At 42.1% G+C, this 21,867-nt stretch overlaps 1 protein-coding gene across 1 annotated transcript in view; it reads left to right on the top strand.

Annotated features, from left to right (window-relative positions):
• LOC138511076 (trichohyalin-like) overlaps positions 1–21,867 on the top strand; it is a 3,831,204-nt gene that overhangs the window by 3,782,579 nt on the left and 26,758 nt on the right. Inside the window, exon 36 of the mRNA XM_069626576.1 lies at positions 1,575–1,734. Within this exon, the coding sequence (XP_069482677.1) occupies positions 1,575–1,734 (160 nt within the window). The remainder of the gene's footprint in view (positions 1–1,574; positions 1,735–21,867) is intronic.

Below are 21,867 nucleotides of genomic sequence, written 5' to 3'. Positions count from 1 at the left end.
CTGTCCACCTGAAAGAACATTACCAAAGGTAAGTAATTTGTTCTTTAGGTCCTCCACATGTCCCTGGTAGCAGGTCCTACTCAGGCTTCACAGGTTTTGCTTCGGCCAATGGTATCTCACCTTTTTCTCTCAGTCTTTTCCGTGTGACCCTGGTATCAGATCCAGGTGGACTTGGCTTCCCAGTTTTCGCTCCCACCCACTTATATCTCGCTTCTTCCTCTCAAGCTTGGGTCCTCGCCGGACCCCCTGGGCAGCATTATACTGGTGTACCCCTAATTCCCAGAATTTTACCAGCTAGGCTTGTAATGTCTCCCCCTTCTGCTTTGGCTGCCTCTCCTAGAACGTAGCAGTCTCTCCCATAGTCTAGCAGGGCTCCACCATACAGTAGTATTACTTTGGTCTGTCTTTCTGATGCTCTTCCCTTGTATCAAGAAGGTAAAACAGATGGATACTTCTATCTCCCTTGGGATCTCTGCCCCGACTGGCAGTTTCCAGTACCTTTTAATTTAAGGGTTGGGTCTTGCAAGTTGTCAGGTCCAGTTATGTCAGTCTAAAGTGTGAATCCAGGAGGCTGATTGGCTAAGTATGCAATGTTCATAGGTTTTCCTAATGAGGGGCAGTGAAGGTTTTAAGGACAACGCAGCCATCCTCACCATCTTGCTTCTTAACAGAAGCGTGAAATATGTCTTTGCAAGGTTCTTCTTCTGCTCTCCGTTGCTTGTACTGGATTTCCTCAGTTCCTGTAAACTATATTCGCAGGTATGCTTCCGTATCTAGTTCCCTCTGCAGGTAACATGCCCATGCGCTCATAAGCAGTTGTGATTTTGCAGTGTGGCCTCAACCGTGTCAGCTAAAGCGGATTGGGGTGCTCTGCATCTTGTTCTCTGGACACGTAGGACATGTCTGTGCTTAGACTATCTGCTGTGGTTTCGCTGTGCAGTCCAAACTACTGTCCACTGCATCTGTGGAATACCCCATGCTCTAGTGGTCTGTTGGGACCTGAAGTTTCTTAATTATTCCCCCTTTGTCAATATGACTTTGTAGGGATTACTGTGTTCCCTGCGGGTTAATGGGCCTTCAGGATTCAACCTCAAATGGCTTTTGGAAGGCACGTTGAGTAGCCGCCAGCCCATCCCTAACCTCCCACTTCCCATGCAAGTTAATATGGGGAGTTTGGAGAACTCATCACATCCTTCAGTTAAGAAATACACCAGCTGCCATTGTACATACTGCTCCAGACCTAAAATTGTGAATATACAATGCACATATACATGCTTCTAAATTGTTTCAAGAGTTGGTTTGAGAAATTTCACATAGGTGATAAAAGGAATCTATATGAATGTACATATCCAAGAAGAGTACATTCCAATGACCTTTGTGAAAGGGGTATATCCAAACAAGTCAAGCGGATGAAATCTGACCTTCTGTTGGGAACAACTTTGGTGTTTAGTGAAACGACTTGTCAGGTCCAGTTTTCATGCAGAACAGATAACCGTTTTTGTGAAAGTGTTTGATTTCAGGCGTACATGACTCTCGTTCTCACGTATGTATATTGTTTTCAAACCTCCGTGCAGCCGCCACATTCTGGAGGATGACAGCATGAGTCACAGGAGTGATCTGGTGGGGATTACCGGCCGCAAGCGCCTTGGACGTTCCTTTCCGAGAGAACCTGACCGAGGATTCGCTACCCTCCGAGGCACTCCACAAGCCTGGGCCGATGAGCTATTCCCAGAGGTTTGTCAAATTTGTTTTTTTATCTATCTCAGCAGTACATCCCATGATCTTTTCTATCTCAGCAGTACATCCCATGATCTTTTCTATCTCAGCAGTACCTCACATGATTTTTTCTATCTCAGCAGTACATCCCATGATCTTTTCTATCTCAGCAGTACATCCCATGATCTTTTCTATCTCAGCAGTACCTCCCATGATCTTTTCTATCTCAGCAGTACATCCCATGATCTTTTCTATCTCAGCAGTACCTCCCATGATCTTTTCTATCTCAGCAGTACATCCCATGATCTTTTCTATCTCAGCAGTACATCCCATGATCTTTTCTATCTCAGCAATACCTCCCATGATCTTTTCTATCTCAGCAGTACCTCCCATGATCTGTTCTATCTCAGCAGTACATCCCATGATCTTTTCTATCTCAGCAGTACATCCCATGATCTTTTCTATCTCAGCAGTACCTCCCATGATCTTTTCTATCTCAGCAGTACATCCCATGATCTTTTTTATCTCAGCAGTACATCCCGTGATCTTTTTTTTTGTTGCAAAACTGATCTGCACTCCTGAAAGTGGATAATATTTTGGTTGTTTATAAACGTGTATATAATTGGACTAACCGTTTGCCTTTTAAGTTTTATTTTTGCTGTATAAGGTTCTTGTTTTCATTGTGCGTATTTTGGATACTTAAATACTTTTAACTTAATAATTGAACTAATGTTGCTAATAAATACTTTGTAATGACCTATGGACAACATGCTGTAAACGTGCTGGAAGAATTGTTGGAGATTTTTTTCGGACATATTGTGATATTTAGCATTTCTTGTTTGGTAAGTACCCCTGTTTTTAAAGATCTCATTTTTAGGCAGAAATATGCTAAAATCTTCCATATGTAGAAACAGTGACACAGTGTACCCAAAGCGCTACGTAAAATGTTGCTTTAACACTACTGTTTTTTGAAACCTCATAACAAGCTGAAACTTGATTGAGCCTTTTTTAGGCATTTATTATTTTCTTATAGTTGTTCTTTGTTTTCTTGTCAGTCAGTGTCATCGGTTCTTCTTTTGCTCAACATTTTGTGTGCCTTATCCCTAGCAGATGTAACACACACACACGCTAATTTCTTTGTTTTCAAAAGCCAGTGGAAGCCTCAACCGAAACGTGTTAAGCTGTGTTCCCCTCTTAGTGTTCTAGAGAGCTACTGTTAGTTAGACGTATATGAATGTTCATTCTCCCTGTGAAAAACCTCAGAACGGTAATACTCTTCATCTAAAACGCAGTGGAACTGATCCCCTAAAATGTACATGGGAGCAAGTCTGACGATGATTTAAGATGTGCACCTGCTACCTTATACCAAGTCTCAGCCTGGACCAAATCTGGCGATATATAAAGCATTTTGAGGCAAAACCCCTGCTCAGGCCTGGCCAAGCTCACCCTTTACCTGACTTATGTTTCCATGCATATGGATTCTTCCAATCATTCACTGCAGAGCTTCTGTTATCTCACAGGAAGAAGTAACTTTCCTCTTTTTAGCCCGTTAAATGCCTTTTGGCTAACCACAACCACATTCAAGCCCAATTCAGAACTTACACCTGCTTCTTCTCAGCCAACCATTCACCCCTTCACTTTCCCGCTCACACACCTACTCTCTCCCTCGCTTGGGCGGCCCCCTTTCTTCATTGTATTCACTTGCCCAGTTCTTCTACATTTCTTCATGCACCTTGACTTCACTCCATTCCTCTTAATACTCACTCCTTCCATTCTTTTATGTATTTCAATTTTTTTCAGGGTATCATTACGAAAATCGCGGGAGTATGTAAAAGTAGACTTACATGTTATTAATATTAAAATAATATATGTTGTGAACTTGTATGTAAAATGTTTTTAATTATTCTTCTATTTCTGAAATTGTGTGTTAAAATGTATTTAATTGAAATATATTTTTTGTTGTATTGTATTATTTTTGTAACTCAATATTTATCAAAGATTTTAATCACAAACGGTGGAATCCGAATCCTTAATGACACAGTTCACACAATCTAAGAAGCTTGTTTTGTCACCCGGCTTACAGTAAATATTGACAATACTGTAGTAATTGATCATTTGCACCCAACTAACTCCTTTAGCAACAGGCCAATACCCCAGCCGTAGGCATCTCCTTTATACTATGACGCATAAACAAACAAACAAACCTAACAAGACACAACACATTAGGATAGGTCCTCGTAACATTCAACTTTATGTATCTATAGCTCGCATGGTCTCCTAGAATGGTCACTACTCCATGCAAGGTCCCCCAATTTAGGGGGAACCAGAGCATCCCATAACAGCCCTCTCACTACTCATGGGGACAGTCTATTGACGCTCAAGTGACTACAACCTCCCAGCCTCCCTTCCCGGTGGCCTACCATCTCTGCCGACTACAACCTGTAATCTTGTCTCTGTCCTATCCCCCGAGCCATGCTTATCTGTGAACTGTTGCCACTCCTCCATAAATGAGTTCATATCTTCAAGGGCCATGTAAGTGAGCTTATCCATCAAGTAAACCTCACACACCTTTCTAAGCCTATCCCCTTTCTCTGTGAGTGAAGATATTTTCCAATTCTGTACCACTGTTATCCTGCCTACTCGAAGCAAGGCTTCCCACATTCTCAGAATCAGGAGGTATACCCAAAAGTACTGTGAGGGGTTCCATTGGTATCGGGATCCCAGTTACGTCCTTTATCCAGCTGAGCAATTCAATCTAGAAAATTGTAATATAAGGGCAATCCCACCAAATGTGTGCTACGGTTCCTGCTTCCCCACATCCTATACGGTGACACCCCAGGATCATCTTGGACACCCATCGATGTCCATGTGCTAGCCAGGAAGAATCTTGAAATGCAAATTGTGCTCAATTGTCTGGGTAGAGAGGTCCTCACGCAATGTCACCTTGTATATTTTATCCCATAATTTATCTTGCACATACTTCCCCATCAGCCGGTCCCACTACCCCTTAAATTTACTTTTATCCTTCGCACAGGGCGTCATGAGAGCCTGATATAGTTTGGAAATAATAACTTTCCTCGAAACCGATATTTCCAGAACTGACTCAAATTCTGTAAAATCCCTCACAAAATCCCCCACCCATTGTGGGTCCAACACTAATCCCTTCAAATGTAAGTATTCAAAGAACCCTAAATGCGCTTTTCCCAACATGTCTCTCACCTCCTCATACTCTTTACATTTACCATTCAATAGTAAGTGCTGTACCGTTTCCAAGGGCGTGTTTGACCATTTCTGCACCCCCCGAAAGTTCTTATTGCCCAGCCTGAAAGGATGACCCATACAGAACCCAATGGAGAGGGCCAAGTGGATAACTCCCTATTAACCTTCTAATTCGACCATAACATCCACAATATCACTAATGTAAGATGATTCCACACCTCCACAGGGGGAAATCTGCGGGGTGTCCATAAATAAAATTGCACCTTATTCAGGAAAGTGGCACAATCCTCTAAATACGTCCAGTATGCCCTTACATTTTCTGACATGTATTCTATCATGACTCCTAATTGGGCCACTTTAAAATATAGGGAGAAATCCAAGTACCCAAACTCCCCATGCGATTTGGGGAAGCATAGAGTCTCCCTTGCTTTCCACACCCTTTTCTTTTGCCACACAAAGTTACAACACATATTTTCTAACTCTTTAAGGCAACCTTTGGGGAGAATAGTTGGGAGTACCTGAAATAAGAATAGCAGCATTGGAAGAAGCACATTCATTTTCACTCCCGTCATGTTCCCCATCAGAGACAGTGTCAACTTTGACAACCTCTTTAAATCCCTCCTTAATTCCGCCGTGAGCTGGTCATCGTTAAGTCTATGCAAATGATCAGAGTTGCTTTGTATTTTGACCACCAAATAAGTAATCAATTCCCTTGCCCGCATTAGCTTATCCTTGGGCTCCCTTCTCTCATTCCCCTGAGTCTCCTCCCTCAAAGGAAGAAGGAAGGATTTTGTGTAGTTAAATTTCAACCGCGCCAACCTTCCATAATCATTGAGGATCTGCATCAATGCAGTGAGAGAGTGTTCCTCATCTCGAAGATAGCAAAAAACATCATCAGCAAACAGGGATACCTTGAATTCTGTCCCGTCAACCTCCATACCTCTGATCCCTGGGTTTGCCCATATGGCTGCTGCCAACGGCTCTTTAACCAGGGCAAAAAGGAGGGGGGACAGGAGTATCCCTGCCTGGTACCCCTATATAACAGAAACTCTCCCAAAATTGAGCGATTTACTGATACTCCCACCATAGGGTTCATGAAAAGCGCCCTCACCCAAGTACAAAAAATAACCCCAAAGCCCAATTTAACCAAGACCTCATTGAGAAAGTCCCACTCCACCATGTAAAAGGCTTTCTCTGAGTCTAGAGAGACAAAGGAGGCCTGATCCTTCCCCCTTCCCTGCCCAGTAGACTAGATTCAAGGTCTTTCAAGCCTTATCCGTACCCTGCCTACCCTTGACAATTCCCACCTGGTCTCTGTGAATTAATGTCGGGAGGAGCTTATCTAGTCTATTTCCCAGAATCTTTGTCAGGACCTTAACATTAGCGTTGAGAAGAGATCTCATCTATCAGCACTTCCCATACTGTGGCTTTAAACCCTTCCCAAAGTGTATCCGTGGAGACCTCCCCTGTATCATTACAATTGAGGTATTCCTTAATGTTCTGAAGCAAAAACTGTCCCTCCTCCTTTTCCGTAAGAAGGAAGTCATTACAAAACCAGCGTCCCTGTCTGGCGCTCATCTCTCTCAAACCCAACTATGCCTACACCAGATCATGGTCTGACTAAGGGACTGCAGTTGTCCATGTCTTCTGAATCTCTGACACTGTTCTTTCATCCACCAACAACCAGTCGAACCTAGAAAAATATATGTGAACCGCGCATCCTCAATCTGCAAAGGGTGTCAATGCTTTTGTCGATGGTAAACACAAAATACAAGCAGAGGTAAAATGCCTCCAATTATCGAAAGGAAAAACAACTCCTCACTCCAAAATCTGCCCTACCGATTTACCTTTCACAAAGCCTGAAGGACCCTATACTAGATATATGGCAGAAACCTTGCTCCGCTCCAGCAGTGAATAAAGGATTCATTAAAAAAAAGTACAGACCGACATCTACAGACCCAGAGTCCTTGTTCGAAACACTGTAAAGCCCAGAAAGTATTGTGGTTAAAGCAGCCACTTAAGGAGAGAATGTGACTATGTTCCTTATAAATATGAGGCCTTTGCAAAAAAAAGGTGTTTGCGTCATGTAGCATGGTGCTTAAGGTAGTTAATGCATCCTCTGCCCTTACAAAGGATACAAACACCTTGCGGGTGGTTATTTCTAAGGCAGCTGAACATATGCTTGAAAGTGAAATAAGCTCTGGGTTTAAGGACCTTGTTACCGAAAAGAAGGAAGCAGCATACCAAGCATTGCAGTCAGGGCTCAACCCAGCAGACTGTTTTGGAAGGGTTATGAGGACCAGTTTGGTTCCAGGAGATTTTCCTAGCTGAGATAGTCGTGGTTTGCCCCAGACATGCAGTCAAGTCAAAGCTTCTCGACATGCCCTCTGACCCAAAGCTGACGACGCTTTAGAAAAGTTTCAAGCACCCAAGTTACCTACCAAATCTTTAGGTGTTGCAGTACGACAGCAGCCAGTACAGACACTGACAAATGTAGTTTCACTATTTCATGGCCTGCAGCCAAAAAGGTAGGAATTAATCCTCAGCAAAGCAATGTCAAAGAAGATGTTTTAGACCAGGCAAGAGCAGGGATGGAAAAAGAACACAGTCAGCCACCACTAGTGTCCCCGTAGCAATTGCAACTTCATGGAAACCACTTTGAGGTATTCCTACATGCCTCAGTGGTGGAAGGAAGAATAGCCCTGCATTCTGAAGAATGTTTTTGCATTACTCCGGCTGTATGGGTTCCATTCTTTAAACATTCTCTAGATTGTTCTCTGCTTTCACAATAATTTCAGCCACCAGATCCCCTGCTGCACAAGGAAATTGTTACCGTGCTAGAGAAGTCCACTACAGAGTGAGTGCTGTGACAAGTCGGGAATGAGAGGCAGACACAAGATTATGTTATTATCAAATTCAGACATTTTATAAAACAAACATTGATTGGAAAAACGCCCTCTACCCCTATTCTACAGGGGGATTTCCCTGCCTAGAAACTAAAACTGGTGATCTGTCTGGGTAAAGTAGTCAGTAACTTAAAAAATGTCCTTGCGTCCAAACATTCTAAACTGACCCTTACACTAGAAACAAAACAACAAGGGGTGCAAGGAAATGTCTTTGACTTGGTTTAGCAAAAAGTGTTCATCATCAAAAATATAAGGATGACTCCAACATAAATACCTTCAAAGGGAAGAACCTTGGATCAAGAGGGTGGTTTTCTCCTGAACTTTTAGGTAGGATGGCAAAAGTGTCTCTTTATCAAACAGTTCTTTTGTGTTTTTATAGTGGACTCACAAAGTTCAATGCAGAATATAGGAAAACAGATAAGTTGTTTGTAGCCTATTCCTTGTCTAGAAAAGGTCTAGCTGTAACCAAGCAGACAATTTTGTCTTGGATCACACTATGTATCGCAGAATGCTACCACTCTGCAGGCAAGGAATTGCCTTCTGCCATCAGAACACTCTAAACACATGAGGGGAGGGACGCACTAGTCTTCTGAAAATGTATATCATTCAATAATAGTGTTAAAATACATGTCAGGTGCTCCCGGGTAAGATACCCCTGGTTGGGGGGATTTAGAGAAAATCCAACAACAAAAAGTGTTCCTTGGAAGGAAATGGCAAGACAATCTTATGGGAAAAATCCCATGTATTTTCATACAATCATTTACACAGGGTTTAATGAATCAGGAAAACCAATACGAAAGAAACACTACTTGACAATATTAAGTTTAAGAATTTAAATCAAGTTCTTTGTATGTCCATATGTAATCACAAAGCAAACGATTATTGAAAAAATACATATTCAATATAATTCAAAGAAAATATACAGTGTAAGAAGGTCTAACCGAAGGGTTCATAAACACCCTCTGTGATCTGTGTTCACAGGGAATTTTGTAAGGAAAAAGAAACGCCAAAAACTTCTTATTTTAAACAATGTAATCAGGTTGAGTTCACGCAGGAATGATCCCCTTGTTTCTCACTGCAATGTTATATATAAAATTGAGAATCCTGTTTTCACTATGTGTTTTGGGGTGTTATCCTCCCTTCTTCAGGTGAACTGAACTCACACTCTTCCTACAATAAAGGTAATTACACCTAAATCTTACTAGAAATGGAAATACAAATCACACTACTATTTAGCATCTTATAGTGATGTACTAACCTTATTGTGTCATGGTTTTGTGTCGAGCACAACCATTTCAATAGCCGTTGCCTGTTGATGAGCTTCAAGTGTCAGTAAAATAGTGGAAATCTTAAAAAACATAGTGGAAATCTGGCTAGGGATTCATCTACTCATGGAATTAAAGGGATGTATGACAATATGTGTCTTATTTATACTGTATAAGATGGATTCACGGCTCTGTATTCATTCTTGGTCTCTACTAATGGGAAAATGTTGGGTAATAACGACCTCTTCGGGTTTATTTTAAAGCAGTGGCACTAACATGAGCCTCGGTCCTAAAAGAGACCAGAGTTCATGTGTTAAATAGATCTCTTACTTGACCAGAATTTTATATTGTCCAAAACGGTTTATTTCTCCATCTTCCCAATGGCTTCTTACCTAATCACGTAAGTATATACAGACGGGCACGGGACAGAAAGCAGCTAGCAAGCGGCCTCTCATCCCAAACCCATCTTTCACTGTGTAAGCAAAGCCACGTGATTTGCATGCACCACATGCATCACCATGGTTATGTGAAACGTTCTTGGAAAGCTCTCTTTCAGTTAGCTGTAATTTGACGGCCATCTTGAAATCAATAGAAATTGAATTACCATAAGCGCTTGCAAGTCTTTAAATGGGCATGACACTATCCGGATTCACAATAATCTTTATGACTGTGAAGAGATGGCAATTCCATACAAATAAATCCTGGAAATTTGTATTTATATAATCTCAATAATTAGGACAATTCAGTTGAGTAATTGACCAATGTACAGATCCCATATATAACTCAGTACTGTATATTGTTCCTGAACCTGTTGTAATGGCCTCTAGCGAGGATCAGTTCGGAATCATAGTCTGCATGGTCATACTTGTGTGCTTTGAGAGTAAATACCATCAGTCATATCTTGAATCAGGCAGCCATTTTGAAGAGACTTAAAGGACCCTGTATTCAGCAGTCCTTTGCAGTACCTTGTCTCACATTTTTTCATGATGTGGTTCAAGTAGTCATAATAGTAATTGCAAATATACTTGAATACATTGTACATATATATGAAAACATTGTACACAGTAAAAGATGTTGATTATACTATATGCAACTAAGTAACACTTTTCCAAATATCCCAACATGATATTACAGAACAGATAATTAAAAAACTTGATCTGAGCATTTTCAGATTAAAACGATACACATGAGTGATCTCGAAAAAAAAATCCTCTCCTCGGCAAAAATCTACTGTCTAATTTCAATTGAAAAAGGATTACCTTAACACTACTTTTGACTACCTCAAATACAGTATTGAGAAGTTAAAGATCCCATATATTTGAAAGGTTACTCTAACAGGGGGGTCTCTGCTTCTACCGCCCTGCAAAGGGGGGTTCCGGTTAGAGACATCTGCCGGGCGGCAACTTGGTCCTCGCCTCAGAACGGCAGTGTTGCAAAATGTTTTGCTGTAAGCTTTTGTCCCACTTACAATGTTTCCACTGCTTTCAGAGTCTATCTGATGAGGAATCTGTTGGAGAAAGGCAATCCATTAAAGGAGAAATTACTCACCGCAATGTTCTTTCTATCGATTCTTCTCCCGCAGATTCCTCATCACCCCTCCCATCCGACCCCGCTCAGAAAGTGTTATCAGTTGGTGTATGTCAGTTCTCGAGAAAGGGGAGTCTCAGTGATGGTCCTAGAGTCAGTTGCTCTTCTGACTGGCATGCTGCATGCATCTCTCTTACTAAAAAAATAAGAATTTTAATATTTTTTTCTACAAATTCTGCATATCCAGCTTGGGATCTATGTTTTCTAACCATCTATTTGCTAGTTGGCTCTCTTTTTCTGACTGCTTTTCCTCTGCAACGGCTGAGCTCGGGGGGGGGGGTGAGGGGGGCAGGCAGGAACTGAGGTAAAGGGCATACTGATGCAGTATATATACGACGCACAAGTCACATCCGGAACCGAGAGATTGAGCACTGAGTCAAGGTGGACGGATGATCGACAGCCAAGTCAAGGATTCACTACACCCTCTGTCAAAGTGTTTTCCGAGCAGCTGCACTGGAAGGGGATATCTATCTGTTGAGGAATGTGCAGGAAAGAATACACAGAAATAACATTACGGTGAGTCATTTCTCCTTCTTGTGCCTTAGATTTGTGCCTCCGTTTGGTGTGACATTCCTGATAGCCTTGGAACATCTAGTCTGCTGATTTACCTGCTGGACCCCTGCCACTTGTGTCATCTGCTGAGGACTAGCGGACATTCTACGTGGCCTTCCCTGCCAGTGCTTGCACTGTATGTATGCCACAGAAATTTAGAATGCGCCACCCCGTGGCGTTGGGATTTGATCCAGTGCCTCCCTGTTTTTATAAGGAAGGTGTTGGGTTGGTACCCCACACTGACATTGTGAACTGTGGAAGAAAGCCTGAGTGAGGCCAGGGGAAGGTAGACATTACCCTGGTATTGTGAATTGTGAAAGGAATCCTCAGAAAGCCCAGGGGAAGGGAGTCATTTCCCATGGTAATGTGAAATGAAGAAAGAGAAAGCCAGGAGAAGGGAGTCATTCTCTTGGCAATTGAACCCACAAGAATGGTCAAGTCAGAGGTCCGGGGGAAGGGAGTCATTCATCCAGTGATACAAAGTTTGAAACTTTCTGACATAGAATGCCGGAAGCGCTACACCCCGTTTTGTTTGTTTGTGAAGTGCTAAAACCAGGGCAAAGGAGTCATTCCCTCTGGTGGAGGATTTACAACCAGAACTATGCCACCGAGTCCAGGAGGAGGGAGTCATTCTCCTGGACCAAGAACTTTGGTACAACTGTTTAAATAAGTTAGAAGTGTAAGGGACATAGATAGGGACATTTTTGCACAGGACGGTGGAGTATTTAAGTTGTTTAGACATCTTGACAGACACATTATATAGAGAGAGATAGGTTTACTTTGATTTTCATTTCAAATAAAAGTCTATAGCAATCACTATGCCACCCTTGGAATGGGGTGGTAATTCCCCATTACGCCATGGCGGACTCCGGCATCGACCATGTTGCTAATAGCACCATGGTTTTCCGCCGGAGTCATAATGAGGGCCAATGTGTGCTTGGGTATTCAGCTATCTGTTTGAACATACATCGTTGTCCACTGAGACTGACAAGCACTCAATTACAAAAATGCCGATTGAAATACCCATAAATTTTAAAATCATTTACATTCTTAAACTTACACCATTTCTGTGATGCGGTTGGATTCATTTTGACATGTATGCAACAGCTCTTTAGTTTTTGAATTGAATAAGTGCTACATGTTGTGTGTAGATAGCCAGTGGACCTATATTATAAGAGGGATTAAGTCTTTGCAAGTAATGACTGAATACTATTGATTATCTCAGAGCATTCAAACAAATCTGCCTTCTATTCTGGGCTTTGTCTACCGATGTAAATCCAAGCAGATCTATTCCAGTTCCATGTGCAGTCTCTTATATAACAGCCGTATCATCTCCATTGATAGCCACAGGTTCCAAACATGAAATAGCAGATTCTAAACTCTGCCCATGATAACACAAAGACCACAGAATATCAATCACTAGGCCTCCATTTGCACCAAAGCATACCTCTACTAGGCCTTACTTTAATCTTAAATGCTCAGGAACATTTCTTAGCATGTAACGTGTCGAAGTTCAAGCTGCATGTATCTCTGTGTGAAACATTCTCCACCATATTCAATGTCTGTCATGTTTGCCAGTCAATGCACTCACCCATTTTCAGCAAGGAATGTTGCTGTTGTATCTGTCTACTCTCAGTAGAATTATTAGCCTTTCTGGCTGATGTTCAAGCCTGCCTTATTATTGCACGATAGGTATTATGTTCCCACGTATTAACCTTTTCTGTTTATTAAAGCGGGGAATGTAGCTCAATGTATTCTGTGACCTGTCTAAGGCTTTCTGACTAGGATTGTACGCATTGCACTGTTTTCAGGGTTTTAGTGTGGACACCTATGCTGCTGGGAACTGGTACATTATAGTTTCTGCATTGAATCTTCTGCTCAGGGTAGACTATATAGGCATTACAAAATATGTCCGTTGTGCATGCAAATCATGCAATGCCCGAATGCCAATCGATCACAGATTCCCACCTGGGACTTGACCACAGATCCTGTTCAAAGTTCCACCCTCCTGTTCCCATAGCTCTAAAACAGGAAACACTGTCTGACCTCCCGGTGTTCTTCAGCCACAGACTCTTAAATGCGCCCTGCTGATCACTAGATCGCTTAATAGACATGCTAAGGATATACACAATTACATCTTGGAGTTAGACATAGATGTACTTCTCTTAACAGAAACCTGGATCACCAACACAAGTGGACCTATGATATCCTTAGCAACCCCCGATGGATAGTATATTATGTGTCAGAACCGAGCTTCAGGACACAGTGGAGGTGTTGCAGTTATTGCTAAGAAAGACCGAAAACTCTTTCCGTCTCCTAGCTCCTGTCAAGTTTGTCAGATCTTACATTTAAAAATGTCCCCAACCCATGTAGTTGCGTGAACCTTATTTTAGTATATCGTCCTCCCATCTCAATGCCCAACTTTAACTTCAAGCTCCTATCAGTCTTAAGGGAGCTGAATGGCCAAATTGCGCAACTTTATTGGCCGGTGATTTTAATTGATGGCTAAATAACGATTTGGTTAAAGAAGCATCTGTGCTTGTTGCAGCATTGCATAACATTGACCTTCTTGTTCTCAATCGTGACTATACCACCCCACAAGGCAATATTCTCAATTGGGTTGCTGCTAGAAATACTAATGTCCATATCAACATCACTACCCTCTGTATATGGTCTGATCATTCTGCCATTGACATTCAAATCACGTTGCAAGATCCACCATTACAAATAAAAAAAATCCCCTATTAAAAGTCATCAGTCACAATTTTAACAAAGTTGGTTTGATGGGTTTACAGACCTGCATCGATCAGGTTATGCTCTTCCCCAGTGACCTGTATTCCCCCACCTCTTTAGTTATGACTTTCAATTCAGCTACGGAAGCTATGCTTAACAATGTGGCCCCACTTAGACCTAAACTAATTAGAGAAAACACTAATCACCACAAATGGTTCACACCTTAGCTGAACCTTTTAAATACAAAAAAAAGAAAGGCAGAGGCCAGGTGGCAAAAGATGCTTCAGACATAAATAAGAAAGAGGAGGCTAAAAATAGTTCAAAGAAACTTTTTGAAATACTCAACTATCTGGAGAATCCCAAAGTCCAACAAACAACTGTCACTCTGTTCATCCTGGACTGTTCTAGAGTCCAGCTTACTTTTGAGGCTAACATCTCTAAAGCTCATGAGAAGATCAAGACATCTCTGTCTAAACAGAAATCGGACACTATGATGAATAGGAAATCTGCGGTGGCAGAGCAGCAGTGCTTTGACTTCCATACCATTTTCATTGCTGATATGATTACACTGTTATCTAAAATGCGCCCCTCGTCCTCTCCTGAAAATGCTAGAATGAGTCTCGATAATAAGGAGATCTTTGCGCCTTTCCTGGTAAAATTAGTGAACTCTATTCCAGCATAATCTTGTTCCAGTGGCCATCAAAGTGGTTACAGTCACCCCCCTCCTAAAGAAATCAGGCCTAGACCATTTGCATGCTGATAATTTGAGACCCATTACCAACTGCAACTTTCTTTTTAAGGTCTTTGACAAGGTTGCTACTACACAACTTCAGGAATTTGTGGAGGTGTCTAATATCTTACACTTTAGGCAATCTGGTTTCAGACTCTTACATAGTACCGTAACAGCCCTATTAGATTTTCAAACCCACATGTTAGATATTATTGATGGGGGACACTCTGGAATCTTGATTCTTTTAGACCTACCAGCAGCCTTTGACTTGCTGGATCATGAATGCCTGATCGACACCTTCAATGAAGTGGGGTTATGTAATCAGAACACAATTGATGTCTATAGTGTGCTGGGGAGAAGCTACTTCTTCTCAAGCTCCCATCACCTGTGGTGTTCCGCAGGGAGCCTGGATGTCCTCTTTATTGTTTAATCTGTACATCAGGCCCCTGTGTAGCGTTATGGAAAACCTGAGAGTCTTCTTTACAAACTAAGCCGACAGCACTCAATTGGTGTTGGAACTATCTGGTGATTACAGCAGTGAGTCAAACAAAATCAAAAATATGTACTCCACTATCGAATCCTGGATGAACATCAACTGGATATGTCTTAAAAGTAACAAAAAGAAAGTTGTTGATATTTGGACTACCCTAAACCAAAATCAAAATGGACCACAAATACTGATCCTGCTTACTGAAGGATTGCACCATCTCAGTCATTGAAAAGTCAAAACACTTGGCATTTATCTTGATTCCACGATTTCCTGTGATTATCATACTAACCAGATATCCAAAAATTGCTCCTTTGATCTACGCTTGCTGTGGAAAATCTGCCCATTCTTATCTGCGCCTCTATTGCTCGGGCCATAGCATTGTCAAGACTGGATTATTGCAACATACTTTAAATTGGAGCTCCCAAGAAATCCTTGATCAAACTCCAAACTATTCAAAATGATGCAGTCCGTATAGTGAAGAGTAAGTGAAGACAGGATCATATCTCCAGGTGCAGACATGGTCTCCACTGGCTCCCAGTTGCATCGTGTATTTCTTACAAAGCAGCAGTGTTAGTCCACAATTGTCTTTATGGCTCTTCACCTGCTTACTTGAAAGATATAATCGCTCCTTATGTCCCCATCAGAACACTGCGATCAGCTGACAAAGGCCAAGTGAATCCCATATTTTTTTCTTACAAAGCAACAGTGTTAGTCCACAATTGTCTTTATGGCTCTTCACCTGCTTACTTGAAAGATATAATCGCTCCTTATGTCCCCATCAGAACACTGCGATCAGCTGACAAAGGTCAAGTGAATCCCATATTTTTTAAATGGTCTAAGGGCCTAGGCAAATTGTTTCCCGTTATGGCAGCCAATATCTGGAACTCACTTCCTCTCAACCTAGACTTGAAAACAACATCTGCAGATTCCGCCACCTGCTAAAAACCACCTTGTTTAAATAATCTCTGTTCTCTTGTCCTGTCCTTATTGGTCGTCGTCTATGTTCTTGTTCTGTGCGCCCAGAGGCTTGCGGGTTCCGGCGCCCTATAAATAATAAATAAATACATTAATTAATTAATACAATAGATATGTCTTTACCAACCATGACTAAGCCTATAAGGCTAAAATGTGCTTCATTTTATTCTTTCAGCAGAAATAGCTGTCCCATTTCAGGTTAGACTGCATTTACAAACTGTGCTTTTATAGAAACTTTATTCTGGAATTCTCTTTACTCCGAGTGTGAAGGCACTGGGTTCATTTGCAATTTTACCCCATGCAGGATTTTGGAAGTATCCATCAAAATGCCTTGTCTGAAAGGTTTTTCATAAACCTTTGTTTGTGATGTGGAAAAAGATTGTCTCTCTCTCTCTGTCTTAGTGCTGGTTGGTTTTAAAGGACCTAGTGTAGGTTGGGCCTTTTGTTCTGGAGCAGTTTTTATCATCTTTCTTAAAATACCGAACACAATGTCCTGTCCCCTTTTTAATTCTAAGGGGAAACAATCTGGGGGGGTCCTTCGGACCACTGCCTGATTGGCTTTTTATGCCTATTACCTCCTGTGTTCCCTTGAAGGTCAATTTTTGCTCCTGAAAGACTTCCTGGGTCTCACTCGCTTCTGCTTCTGCCTTGTTCTTGAGCATCCACAGTCTGAGTTTATCAAAGTGGTGTTTGAGAAGAAAATACTACTACCCTATATCGACTTTGGCTGAAATCTCTCTCACTGGATGGAATTCCAGTGATTTCTTAAAACTCCACAGTGACTGAACAATGCATACATGCTTCGCTAGTCCAGTTGGCTAACGAAGACCATTAGGGAACCATTTTAAAAGCGTTCCAAAGAAATCCAGAGTTCAGGTTGTGAGTTGGCAATGTAAGTGACAGGTTTTTGGGGGCTTTGGTAAACAAGACACTGGAACATCCCCTTCAATTTGATTTTGGGGCTCCGTACGTAGGCACAGAGAGTTTCTGTGGAAGGAGAGTCTGGGGTTAGTGGTTGCTGGGTCTTTATGGTAAAGCTTTGTTTCACCTGATAGATTCCATTGCTAGATAACTCAAATTCACCTGCTGGACGCAGAGAAGAAGAATAGAGACATCTTCCAGTATTCATGTAGTCTTTGCTGCACCACTTGTATTAATTGCCCCGTCCATTACTTGCCCTTTAAAGGCACCAGGTTGAAAGGGTACATCTGTGCCTGCATCTGCACATGTTCCTAAAGCACTCATTATGGTCACAGTATCTATACCAGGTATGTACCTGTATTACTGTGTTGGAAACGCACTGGGGTTAAGTAACCCAATCGGGTAGATGCGTTTGCACTGTTTCTCTGCAATGCAGCACTCCCACTTTGGCAGGAGGAACCAAGGGTATTTCGAATTCTAAGCTGTGCTTGAAGCCTAGCTATGGATAAGGGTTTACACTGCCTTGGCACCTTATCTACATTTCTCTGTGTATCTTTTTATATATTATTCTATCGTCTCAAAGAATCTAGAAGGGCCCTTCTGAAAAGTGTTTGTATGTTAAACAAACCATAAACTCCATCTGGCCTGCTCTTCACAAAGCCAGGGAGAAGAGAATTTTAATTAAACATTAAAATGTTTAATATGCACAGCCAGACATCTTTGCCGTTCTTCACTGACAAAGGGAACTAGCCGTGTCTAATAGCTGCTATTTTAGCATTGCTCTTCGCTACTGTAGACTAGCTAGGCTGACTCCTTAAAGATAAATGCCACTGTCAGTGCCCACTTTCTTGGCACAATTGCCAAATTTCTCTGCTTGCTTGTCAGCCCCTTAGTGCGTTAGTGCTTGCCTGCAACGGCTAAAGCTGCAAGGTGGGATAGGATATTTGCACCTATTCGAGCCTAGATTAAGATAAACTGACTTTAATCACGTCCATGTCCGCGCGCCACGCTGTTGTGTTTTTCTACTGAAAAATGCTGGATAGCTGAGGTATGCCGAGTCCTACAGGGGTACCCCACCTGTAACCTAATTACAGAAGGATTCTGGCCATCTCTCTAATGATAGATTATAGAACACAGCACCAGTCGGAGGTCTCTGCTAGTCTGTGAGCATAACCACATTCATGCTTACAACAACAATGTGTTTATTGTATATTGATTTTATGGGTCCATGAGGCCAGTCAACATTTGATCCCTTATTACTCACAAGGTTCCGGATATCTAGCCCAGCTTAAGCACATTCATACAACCTTAAATAGGCACTGTCAGGTTATGACAGGGCTTCCTCAATGTGGTACCTCAGTTACTGAGGAGTGCAATAAACATCAACAGGATAAAATGGCATTTAGATTTGTCATTGTGATGACTGTTTTCATTGTGTTTGAGTATATTTTATTATATTAAATGAGGGCCACTAATCAGAAACCAAAAGTCGCTAGTCAAAGTGAAAGTAACTGTTCTAAATTCAATTAAATAGTTCACAGCATACTAAACGCATATTATTAAGCATTTAGCTTTCTTGTCATTTTAGAGCTTCAGAGCAGGTGCTAAAAAATAAAAGTAAATGCTCTTTTGTTAACACAAATTAGCTGCTCTTCCACAAATCATAGCAGACTCAAAACACCAGGATGCTTTCTATATGGTGAGTTATCCTAAACCACATATATCTTTCACAATTATAAATACAATGCCAAAGAAAACAATCATCAGTTAGTGTGTTTCAGCAGGCAGTTGCATTTACTGGTGAACTTAATGTAAATTCAAAGCTCCTACAATGAAAAACAGGGCTGTGCATCACTTTCTATTGCAAAAGTCTTCAGCAAAACTTTCTATTGCAAAAGTCTTCAGCAAATAAACAATGCAGGTTATTCCAAAGGCATTCAATATGTAAGGCAAATGCATTCACTAATATAACCAAAGCCTGGAAAACTAGAAGCATCACTTTCTATTTCAAACAAGTGCTATTCGGGAATCCAGAAATGCAGGTTTACAATGCAAAACGAATCTAATGCAAGATCATGCAAATGAAAATCATTGCATCTAGTTCAGCCTAGTTAAATGCTAGAATATAATTCCAGGAAATATGTAAATATTAGACATGGTATGAGTCTCTGATCAATTCAAGAGCTTCTGTTCCCAGCACTTAATGGGTGTTCCCTGCCTATAGCAGGAACACCCCCTGACAGAGACCTTAGGACTGCTTCTCCCGATCAGAACAGTCCTCTTCCAATCTGCTCACCTGTCAGCCCCCCAAATGGAACTGCTGGCCATTGTATATCTTCTTCAAAGAAGTCCCCTGATGCCCTGCTGTGTCCAAACTGTCACACCTCCAGTCCAAATAATTGCCCACTCAATGTATAGGTTTGTTGTATGAATCTCTCACTGATGTCACACCAGCTGACACAAGCTCTGTCTGTCATTTCCGGCTAGAGCCTCCACCAGGGAATGTGCTGTATAATGTCCCTGAAGAGATGTCTATGGGTGAATTTGGTTGGTACATGTTATAACCTCTCTGCTCCTTTTTCTTGAACGGAGTCCCAAGGTTAGGTCACACTGTTCCCTCTTGTGAGCTTCTGTAAAAATTCCCTTTTGGAAGAAATAAATTAATGTTTTCCAGTTACTGACAACTGGGCTGCATGTTTCAACATTGCAGTGCAAAATGGACATTTAAAATGAAGAACATTTCATAAAAGGCCCAAGTTATATCACATTGTGCGAAGTACTTGCCTACAGTATAGTTCTGTCAGGTGTACCTGTCTATGCAAGGAGCTATGGTACTTATATCACTAGGCACTTGGTGTGTATGAATCATATCATATAAGGATTAAGATACCATTGTCTTTCGTCAGAAACTTTCAAGCCTGGTTAGGTACAAAACGAGGGGAAGGAATCTAGGAATGGCACCTCATGCGCTCATTACCCTCTTCTGAGTTAGACTGGCTCAAATTACATGTCAGGGGGACATGTTCTTTTTTGTTTTCTAATGGATGAACACAGCACATGCCTGTGGCTGGCATGGCAATTTCCACGTCCATCTCCTCCACCCTGAGCAAGCCCCCTTCCGTTCCCTCTCCTCCCCAGCCCCCAGATACCATCCTGCTAGAGGAAATTTGACTGATCCTGGAAAAGGCCACTAACCAACGTATGCCTTGTGCCAACTTTTTGATGAGCTATAATGACAGAGGTCTGCATCCCATCCTCAATCTTTGACTCTTGAAATTATACCTTGACAAGGACAAGTTCAAGATGGTCAACCTTGCCTAGATCTGCTCTCCCTGGATTTTGAGGATTGAGTTGTGTCTCAGAATCTAAGAACACCTACTTTCATGTGCTGATCTATCCCAAGCACAGAATACCTTAGGTTTGTTGGTGGTTGGCACTACCCACTGCCAGTTTGCGTTCCTGGGTTCTGACCTTTCCTTGGCCCGAGGTTTGGCTGTAGTGGCCACTTGCCTCAGGAGGGAACAGATAGATGTCTCTCCCTACCTGGATGTCTGGCTCATTTGAGGTCAGCCACCCTGCACCCTCTACTTCAAAAATTCTCTCAACATGCCATCTAAGATGGCCTTTTCATCTGAGCAGTTCTGGGTACATAACCTAGCAGGCCTTTCCTCCTGAGGCTTCTGAGGATCATCATGTCAACATCCTCCAGATGATGCACGTTTTCTAATTTCACAGTCAGGCCATCCATCCTCCATCTGCTGGGTCTTGTATTCTTGGTGGTGGAGACCAGATTGTGGATGAGGTCACTACAGTTGGGAGCACACCTCAAGTGAACCTCTTCACTTCCAGTAATAATTGGAAGTGCAAGTTATTCTGCTCCAAGGAACCTACCTCACTAGGGGCTCTGAGGGATGCCATGATTGTAGAGGTCAATTGCAATCACTTCTGTGTGATCTCTTCCTTTCTTGTCAACCCATTGGTCAACAACAGACTGATGAGTTTCAGGTAGGCCCTCTTCCAGATTGCTCAAGACTGGGCTGGGACAATATGGTACCTTGCACTCTTGGACATATCTATCTGTCTTCTCTGGCACCTCCTTGTAAGCATGGATCTGCTCTTTGAATTAATGAGCAGGGTCCTTCAGCCAAGTCTGAGCCATCTCAGACATCATGTTTGGCTACTGAGAAGCTGAGGTACAAGTAGTAGGACTTGTCTGATGACATCCTGGATGTGCTTATTTTAACCAAGAGGCCAACTACCAAGTCTGTCTATGATAGTAGGTGGTGTAAGTTCTCTGGCTGGTCCTGTGGGATTCGTTTGGAACCCTTACCATCCCTACTGTTATCCTGTCATGGTCTCCCAAGCTCTGGTTCTCTCTAGGTTGGACTATTGTAACAGCCTCTTTCTAAATCTACCTGCCTCTACTCTCCGCGCTCTGCAACTAATCCAGAACAGGACTGAGAGACTTGAGCTTGGCCTCAAACCCTGGGATCGTATCTCTCCAGCTCTGAAAACCCTCCATTGGCTCCTAGTGGATGTAAGGATTAAATTCAAAACCCTCTGCTTTGTCCATAAGGCTTTCTGGGGCCTGGGTACAAAATAACTTCAGCTATCCCTCTGCAAATACCTCCCCTCTTGAGCTCTTGGCTCCTCTACCTCTTACTCCCTCAGGGTCAGTCGTTTTTCAAAGAAACGAGCATGGGGGTAGATCTTTGTCTTCGGCTGGGGCCTCCCTCTGGAACAGCCTCCCTGCCACTCTAAAACTTGAGGAGA

The sequence above is a fragment of the Ambystoma mexicanum genome, chromosome 6p (genome assembly GCF_040938575.1).
Source record: "Ambystoma mexicanum isolate Mex_15411 chromosome 6p, UKY_AmexF1_1, whole genome shotgun sequence".
NCBI classification, from domain to species: domain Eukaryota; kingdom Metazoa; phylum Chordata; class Amphibia; order Caudata; family Ambystomatidae; genus Ambystoma; species Ambystoma mexicanum.
The sequence above is the reverse complement of the archived record's forward strand: the minus strand, read 5'-3'. Positions and strand labels throughout refer to the sequence as shown.